This window comes from Globicephala melas, chromosome 14, assembly GCF_963455315.2.
Source record: "Globicephala melas chromosome 14, mGloMel1.2, whole genome shotgun sequence".
Classification (NCBI taxonomy): Eukaryota; Metazoa; Chordata; class Mammalia; order Artiodactyla; family Delphinidae; genus Globicephala; species Globicephala melas.
Window position 1 is genome coordinate 45722572 of NC_083327.1, and position 9712 is coordinate 45732283.

The 9712-nt window shown below is 37.5% G+C and overlaps 1 protein-coding gene across 1 annotated transcript; it reads right to left on the reverse strand.

Annotated features, from left to right (window-relative positions):
* Positions 1-2896: 2896 nt before the first annotated feature.
* Positions 2897-9233, reverse strand: GPRC6A (G protein-coupled receptor class C group 6 member A). The gene is given in 6 exon segments (XM_030853659.2): positions 2897-3355; positions 3358-3626; positions 3629-3932; positions 6313-6458; positions 6461-6612; positions 9040-9233. Coding segments are annotated over 6 exon segments (1383 nt in total). The 3' UTR covers positions 2897-3037.
* Between the last annotated feature and the right edge of the window lie 479 nt (positions 9234-9712).

Below are 9712 nucleotides of genomic sequence, written 5' to 3' on the forward strand. Positions count from 1 at the left end.
TATTTCTACAATGGAAAGCAGGTCACATCACTCTTCTGTCTAAAACTAGCTTTAATTGGCTCCCCTTTGCTCTCTCAAGTCCAAACCTTTAAACATAGCTTGCAGACTTTCTATTGAAAGGATGGTCTTTGTACCAGCAATATCAGCATCACCTGAGAGATTGTTAGAAGTGCAGACTTTCAGGTTCCCCACACTGGAACTACTGAATTAGCATCAGCATGATAATCATATTACCAGGTAATCAAGTTTGAGACGCTCTGATTGATAAGGCCCTGATGATGGATGCTTCACTAGCCCTCCACTCTCATTTGCCTGTAATTTCCACAAAAGACTCCAGTTCTATGGCACTACTTTCTGATCCCTGAAGATGCCATGCTTTCTCTCTCTGTGACTTTGCTGGGGAATTTCTGTCCTGCTTAACTCCTACCCATCTATCATATTCACCAGAGATGTCATGATCTTTGGAGAATGTTCTCTGAATTGCTAATGCTGGATTAGTTTCCTCAATTATATGCTTCTCTACCATCTTGTATTTATATGAAACATCGTAATGCATTATTCTGCACTGTGATCAGCTCCTTAATTGTTTGATTGTTTACTCCTCTAGACACATGACTCCTTTAGGGAGAGAATTGTCTTGTTCTCCATAATATTTTCAGCACTCAACACAATGGCTGGAACATTGAGACACCCAACAAATATTTGCCAAATAATTGTGTAAAGAGTAGTTTGACTATTATACATTCTCTCATCCCACATACATCACTCACTACCTTGTATATCATCCACAGTAGAGGAAAACAAAAAAGAAAACCAAAATCACTATTCGCAACAAGGAGGTGGTATTCTCATACACATCTGAGGAACATAAAAAAAATCTGTTGAGATAAAACAAGTATGACTGTGCTATCCCTGAATACTGCTCACAGACATCACCAAATGTGGAGCCAAGGTAAGGATTATCCTCAAATATTGGAAAAAACTAACTCCTTTAAAGTTATTTGAATCTAAAATCATTCAGAAAGTATTATTTAAATATTAGTGAATTTTTCCAGGGGACAAAATAATTTTTAGGAATATATCTTTGATTAGTGACCTTAAATGTTGCTGATCTTTTAAATATAATGTCTATGGAGATTTCTTCCTAAAAAGACAATTGTTTGCATTATTTGTCCAATTAATTCTGGCATAGACATGGCTCACTTGTGATCAAAGGAGCAAGGCACTCCCCTATTCCTCCTTTCCAGTCTGTTTCTGTTTGTTCTGGATTACCATGCTCCCGGGGTGGGGGGGCAATAAGCAATGACCCCAGGCTCCTAGTGTTTAAATAAAACATTTTAGAAGATCTGCTTCAATTATACTTTCTCGAGATTTTTCCTCAGAATGTTTGAGACTTACTCCTGACTTAAAATACTTTCCCAGAGGATAAATAGCTATTGCTATTTGTAATTCTCTTCTCTTATGAGTCTTTTTATAGCTTCTCCCCTTTATCCCATCTGTCTCTGATTGTCTATTTTCTCTCCATTACTCTTTCTCAACCTCTCATTCTTAAAATTTCATGTAGTGGTTTCATTATGTTGGTCCACTTAACTTAGAGTTTTTTTTTAAACCAATCCCTCATTAAAGTTTTACATTACAAAGAGTATGCTTTCAAACAGTTATCTTAAAATCACTAGACAGGGCTTCCCTGGTGGCGCAGTGGTTGAGAGTCTGCCTGCCGATGTAGGGGATGCGGGTTCGTGCCCCGGTCTGGGAAGATCCCACATGGTCTGGGAAGATCCCACATGCCGCGGAGTGGCTGGGCCCGTGAGCCATAGCCGCTGAGCCTGGGCGTCCAGAGCCTGTGCTCCGCAATGGGAGAGGCCACAACAGTAAAAATCACTAGACAAGTGTGTGTGTGTGTGTGTGTGTGTGTGTGTATACACACATATTTTAAAGAGAGTTTTAATTAAAAGTAAAAATTCTAATCTCTAGTCTTACCTCTTCATTAGGTTTTTCTTGCCTTGCATTTACAAGGTGAAAACTTGTTTTAAAATGAGCAACTTAAAACACCCTATGACCATCACATGATTCACCCAGATGTAAGCTGATCACTTGGAGCTTGTGTTTGTGGGTGTTTAAAGTAAGAATGAAAAAAGTAGAAACAGCTTGCCATGGACATTCACTTATGTGATCAGAAGAATTGGATCTTATTCCCTTTTACCTTTTTTCCCTAACAAATGTAAAATAAATATCTTTTTTGGAACATGATTCTGCCTTAAGACAGACAGGTTTGGCTTTAAATACACATTAATGAGAAATTTGTTTCTAATGAGTAAAATTTATCATATAAAGCAGCAGTTTGCTTTTAAATGCCTTGTTTATGAACATTTTAAAAACACAATGGAAAATTTTCACTAAATAGGGCCATATTATGCTTTAATTAGAGTTTCTACAAACTAATCAAAGAGAAGAAAGGGAAAGACTTCTTTTACACAATTAGTGGTTCATTTAAACCTGAGATATCATAGGACTTGTTACGACTGACCTAACAACATTCATTTGAAGAAGACTGGAGTCCTAGGGAGACTGCCCTAAGTAAGAGTCATAACTGGAGGCATTAGGACTATAACCACCAGAGATACCATGAAAACCAGAGGGTATGGAGTCAGAAGACCCAGACGAGAGTCATATTTCTGGCACTTTCAGCTTTAGTTTCTTTATGCATAATATTTAGCAATAATAAAAGGGATCATTAAACATGCCTGGTCTTGTGTTGGTTAAGAGCATCAAAAGAGATAATCATTTGAAGCTTTGAAAAACTGCAAGATCAGATACAAATACATAAACCAAAGGAAAAGAGCACTATCAACAGAGTCTTCTTGGAAATTAAAAGAACACGACTTTGGTGGGTCAGAGTAGGAGGTGAAGGTAAAATAAAAACTCTATTATTCTTAAGAACAAAGAACTAGTGATAGAAATTCAGGTTATTCAAACACTGCAAGTATCTACTTATAAAAGGAATACAGTTAAGAGCAGTTTATATAAATATTGCAGATTAAAGAAAGGAGAGAAATGATGGTAGGGGAATTTTCTCAGATATGTGAGTTGGTACCTCCCATGGTTGGAAGGCATTGGGGTTCTGACTGTCTCGAGCTTGGCACAGATCCCAAATGGCATAATCAAGGGCAAACACTGCTAGCTGAATACTGTGAATAAGTCCCGGCTCAGTGTAATCTCACAGGAAGTCATTTCTCAGCGAGAAGTTCCTTTCTATATCCTCGTTAGCCTTGTAGGACAAAGTCCCCTGAGAATAGTTGGAAATGCATTGACTCAGATCACTGTCCTTAGTATATGCACAGGCAGAGCCTTGAGCGTGGCATATTCATTTAAGGGCTTGTTGTTATCACTGGGAAACATATGCAGATTTTGAAGAAAGGAATGGAAAGAGGACATATTCCTTCTTCTAAAGGTAAACCCCACAACTTTGCCAATCCTTTTAACCTTAGGAATGGCGGTGATCTTGGTGGCCATTGACCAGTTATCGCTAGCAATCCAGAACTTATTTATATTCCTTTCAATGGCTTTACTGAAGAGATTGAAAACATGGAGCTGACTCAGAAATACCACAACGACATTAACCTGGCTTCTGCTATGATTCTCTCAAGTGTCTGACTGATCCTGACTTCAATGGTATTATCTGAGAGGAAGGCTGGGAGAACTTCTCTGAAGGCTATGCACACATTATTTGTTGAGGTCTGAAGTGCAAAAGTGTTGAGAGCCAGTCGTCCATAGTCATCATCTGTGGTTAGGATGCCAATCCAGTTCCATCCACATTTCTGAATCAGGTGGGCCATTGCTTTAGTCTAGTAGAAGTCACTGGGCACAGTCTGTAAAAATGAAGGAAAGCGAATTTTGTCACTTAGGGTTTCTGCAGTTGATTCATAACTCACCTGGAAATGGACAGAAACTTTTAGTTGCGGTGTTGATGAGCTGCAGGTGGCTATTCATAGTAGATATTCTTCTCTTTGATTTCTGTGAGTTTCCATAACATTTTCTAAATCCTTTGATCCTTTCCATCCTTCCCCTTCAATGAACTACTTTATAAATGGCTTGAATCACGATACTTAGTACCTGGTGACTGTTGAGGGTCATTGCTTTTCAATCATTTGGTACTGTGTATAGTATAAGCCCTTCAAGGGTTTAGGCTCTATCTTAAATCTCCATCTACACTCCTATATCCATTTATATCTATCTTATATCTCAGGCCAGGGCCAATAGTGGATATTTTTTAAATACTTAGAGATAAATATGGGAAAATGCAGCCAGTCAAATAAGCAAAATGAATTTTCAGACACCTAGTTTGTTCAAAATGTGTATAAATGACAACTTTGATGATTTTTATTCTAGGTAAAATAAATCATCCAGACAAATAATCATCTGTCCAGGGGTCAGCAAACTTTCTTCTGTAAAGGACCAGATGTAAAATATTTTAAGCTTTGTTGGTCACGTGTGGTCTCTGTCATATAATATTTTTGTATTTTTTGTTACAACCTTTAAAAAATTTAAAAATCATGCTTAGCTTGACATCTCAAGAGCTTGAGAGCCACATTTGACCCACAGGCTATACATTCAATAGTTTTCGGACTCCTAATCTACTCAAAAGAGCAGCAGCATTTTAGGAGACCTCCCTAATGTGTGCAAAGTTTTGCCTAATTTACAGCTTTGGTGATTTTATTCTAGGGAGGGTTATTACCTTCCACAGCTGCAATTGCACTGTGCCACTTCTTCAGTGATTTTTTTTTTTTTACTATTTACAGCAGCTACATGGTATGGGGGAAATACAATAGGCTTTGGAGTCAAACAAACTGTTAGAATCCTGACTCCAATAAATTTGGCAAAGTTAGTTAACACTTCTTTCCCTGTGAAACAACAGGATTCTTGTGAAGACTGAAGGAGAAGTTTTAAATGGATAGTGGCACACAGTGGACATTCACTAAACCTTAATTCCCTTCCCAGTACCTGACATAACTATGCTCACCTTCACTGTGCCACCCGGGCTTCTGCAAAATCCGTGTTACCACAGAGAGTCCCCTCTCCTATTGTGTGGTCTATCATGGAAATTACATTTTCACATTAAACAACCATTGTTAAAAATAGTCTACTTTTCTTACTTGTCACTTAACTAACTTTATACATAGTCTAGAAATTTTGGGCCAAAGCCTTATCTCTGAGATATTTGGGGGAATAGTTCTTTTTGTTTTGTTTTGTTTTGGACTTAAACTTTTCATTATCAACTTCTCTAAGCTATAATATAATGGAACTCTCAGAGTCTTATATGGGTATATGCACTTACTTAGTCTAGCTCCAGAAAGTTATATATTTTGAATTCTTATGTACTTATATTATACATGTATATATTTCCATCTGTTCACTTCTATCAGATAGTCGTTTCTTGATAATCTGACTATAAGCCTTTTCTAACATTTTGCTTCTAATCTTCCTTGATCTTAGAAAGTAATGACCTAGTGAGTTACAGAGTGATGTGATATGAAGATTAATTCGTTCAAAATCAAAGCCAAGAGAGCTTGCTTGACTCTGAGTAATGTGCAAGGACTTAGTGCAGGGCTGTCTAATACACACTTTGGTCTTTCAGAGACCATTTTGCTTACTTCCTGGTTAATGGTTTGCATTATAGGAAGCTCAGTAGTTCACAGTCTCTGCTCAAAGCCTTTCCATCATACTCAGAACAAAGAGCAAACCATACCACAGCTTACAAGACGCTATATGACCCGGCCCTTACCCCTCTCTACAAATGCATCTCTTACTCTGCTCCTCTGCTCAAACTGACCTAACTATACTGACCTTTTGTTATTCTTTGGACATTTCAACTTTGTACTTACTGCTTTCTCAGCCTAGGTACTCTCCTCTCGACTGTCCCTTTTCATTCAAGTTTCAGGCTAAACGTCACCTCCTTGAGAGTCTTCTTTGACATCCACACCCCTTTACCCCTCACTTCCCCTGCAGTTTTCTTCATGGTACCTGACTGATGTTATTTTAGAAACAAGGCAGTTGAGGTGCTCAGAAGTTTCTGTCTTATCCACGTCACACTGAAAACTGTCAGAAACTAGACCTGACAGATTGAGGGATGACTACTCCCTTAGTGCTTTGATCACTATGCTATCCATAATAGGGCACATCCTTTTTTTTTTACTGAAGAGAAAGAAAGGTTAAAGTAAAAGCATCTCCCCCACTAGTTTCCCAGATTACCCTGATCCTTTCATGATAAAGAATATGATCAAACCCAAAGTATGGAGGTAGAACAAAACCCACCTGTGGCATGAGCTGTAAATTCAACATCCGGAAGACAGCCATGGTTATTTCTGTGTAGCCAGCACCTATGACAGCCTTAACCCTTGACATGTATCTGGAATAGTCACACTTAAACTCCACGATTTCTCTGGAGCAGTTGAACTTAGAAACCTCAGAGCAGCTGCCATTTCCTCTGTGACATCTATGCAAGTGTCATAGATTTCATACCCTAGTTTGACTCCAGATAATAGTGTTGAATTATTGATCATCTCAATGCTGTGTATCATGGCAAGAGTTTGAAGAAAATTTGATATTTCAAAGCTGTTGAGAAACAAGTTTTTTTGAAATTAGAACATAACTCTTCTACAGACATGATGATATCCTATTTTATTCTCATTTCTGCCGTATAATAGACAATTTATGAATTGGTGACACTTATCTCTTGAAGGATCTAAACTTTATTTATTTAAAAATAGTTTTGGATGGAAACCTTTCTCAAGAGTATATAAGGGGAACTCCCTGGCAGTGCAGTGGTTAAGACTCCGTGCTTCCAATGCAGGGGGCACGGGTTGGATCCCTGTTTGGGCAACTAAGATCCCACATGCTGCATGGCCAAAAATAAAAAAATAAAAAAAAAAAAGAGTATATAGGAACCCACAGTTTCTCAAATGGAGTCTACAGAACAGTATTTAACCTTTTTGTGGTTAATTTCAGGATCATTTTGAGTATTCAGTTTAGTATTCTACAGTATGATGATGTTTTTGTAGTTAGATGTCAGCATTTTATTGCTGTCCAAGAATCTGCTTTTATAGACTCTCCCTTATTTTTACTTTTGTGATGCTAATCTATTGTGGTTGGAAACCAGACGAATAAGACTCTTAAGAATGACTTATAAAACAGGCTCTGGGTAAACTCACAATAGCTTTCTCCTAGATAACATGCACTATTTCAGTTCCAAGGCATAGATATTTCCCCTTTTAGTGGGTTTTTCCAGTTGGTTTCTGGACTTGTGATTATTCCAGAGCATTGAGTTGTTTAATTACTGATTTACTGTTAAGTTTATTTCACCCACCACTCTATACAGAAGGTTACAAACAGTGCCTAATACAGAGTACGAATTCAATAAATACTTTTTGAATGAATAAAAGGGGATATTGTTGTTCAGGGTTTTGATATTTTCAAGTTTCTTTTAATTCATTTAGTTATGATAAATTAAATAATATTTGGATAATGCTGTTTGTCATTACAGACTATCTAAATGTGAAGTTTGGCAATGAACATTAAATGTTTAATTTAAAGAAAGAAACAAAGAAGAAAGGTTAAAGTAATGAATTGTCTGGCAAATAAAATGTGTAATATTTTCAGAGTCTCCCACATGTTAGCTCCATGAGAGTCTGAACCCCTTTGGTGTTTACCTCAGGATCCCCCCCATGCCTAGAATGCGACCTAGGTAATATAGGCATTTAATAAATAGTTGTTCAATGTTGAATGACTACTGTTTCTCCCAAGGAGTGACAGTAAAGCAAAATGATGTTCAGTGACTTTCTTTTTCCAGAATAAATTTGCTTATTAGACCAAAGGATTTTTTTTTAATCATTTTCCATCCTTATTTGTTGGCCTATGATTGTGGGCCTTAAATCTGCAGTGCCTATTTAGTGCCCTGAAAAATCCTCATTAGCTATTTCAGGGTGTTCACTGGTATTCCTGAAAATCAATGATTAAGATGACAGTAGCTCAAAATACCCAACTTAATGCCAGGAAGGAATCTTAGAGTGATGTGGGATCACATTTCACCTGAGAGCATTCACAGAGGGCATGCTAAACACTTTGTGATTAAAAAAAGAAAAAAAAAGGAGGGGAAAAGAGGAGATTAAATTTATATACAAAAGTATCAAGATAGAAATCAGGATTTGAGAGTTAGAAGGAAACACTGGGATCACATTGCTATAGCAACAGAAGCTGATGCTGCCTGTCTTTAAAAGTTATCCAGGCCCTTATTTTACAGAAGAGAAAAATCAGAAGCTGAAACTCAGAGTTTAAATGATTTGCCTAAATCTACAAAATTACTTTGTCACCAAACTGAAATTAGAATTCAAATAGCCTGTTCTCCCTAAAGAAAACCATCTGTAGTATCCTCCATCCAGCTTTATTTTTCTATAATACTCCGTGACAAATGTCTCTTCTGTAGTCAAGCTTTCACGATATAAAGTGTTCATCAAGGAAGAAGGAACATTCTGAGTTGAAGTAGGGTTCTTAATTCATTATGAAAGAATTAGACGATTTCAAGAATGAAATAAATACAGTGTTGACAAAAATGTTAGTATGGAGAAAAATTTTAAGTGCAGTCTATTTTCAACAAAGAATTAAATAAAGATCCATGTTTGAAACAACCCACATTTGTGGGTGATAGGAATATAATTGTGCTATTTATGCTTGTAGTGGACAGGCTACTGTGTCTTATTGGTTTTCTCCTGTGACTTCAGGGGTTATTCTTTATAGGCAAAATCCAAATAAATATATTAATGGGAAGCATTCATTGCCTCTGTACTTGGAGGTTGATTATACATATAGCGCTAATATATCTTTCTTGTAAGGAAGAATAGCAAGACGTAACTTTATGCAACTTAAAAATGTATGAGTTTACATTTTGTTAAAATAATTTAGATGTTAATACAAGTAAACATTTACATGCCCTAATCTCACTGCATAATCTTGAAATCTAAATGTGTTCTCTGAAACTTTACTCACCCAACACACTTCTGGATTTCTGGCCATCTGGGGTGGTCTTCTGAGGACAGCATTTTTTCATGAATGGCAAACAAACCTCCAATCATGATGTGCCCTGGAGAAGTGGCAGCCACAAAGTCACCAGGGGTCTGGCAAGGCTGGGAAGTAGCAAAAATAATCACAAAACAGGTAATCAGTACTATCAGTAGTGCCATGTTTCTATCTCATTTGCTCACTTCTTGCGAGTTCTGAGGAATCACTGAGCTCACAGAGTGCCAGCAACATCATTCTTATTTCACCTGTAAACACCATATAACGTATTGGATAGTGTCAAGGGCCAGAAACACTCAGTGTTCACATCCTTGATGACAGTCAAAACAGTTCTTCACCAATAAGAACATAGCAGACTTTCTCACACTCCGTTGTTGATGTGTGATGGCAGTAATGCCAGGTAAAGCTGATAGAATTAGAAACACAGCTCCTCACTGTGAAAGCATCTTTTACTCAACTGACATGTCAAAGGCTTTGAGTCATGCTGGCATTTCTTTTGAAGTAAGATATAGAATCTTCAAGAGGGAGCAGTTTGGGAAAGTTTTCCCTCTTCAGAAATGGACAGTTTGGGGACTTCCCTGGTGGCACAGTGGTTAAGAACCCGCCTGCCAAGGCAGGGGACACGGGTTCGAGCTCTGGTCCG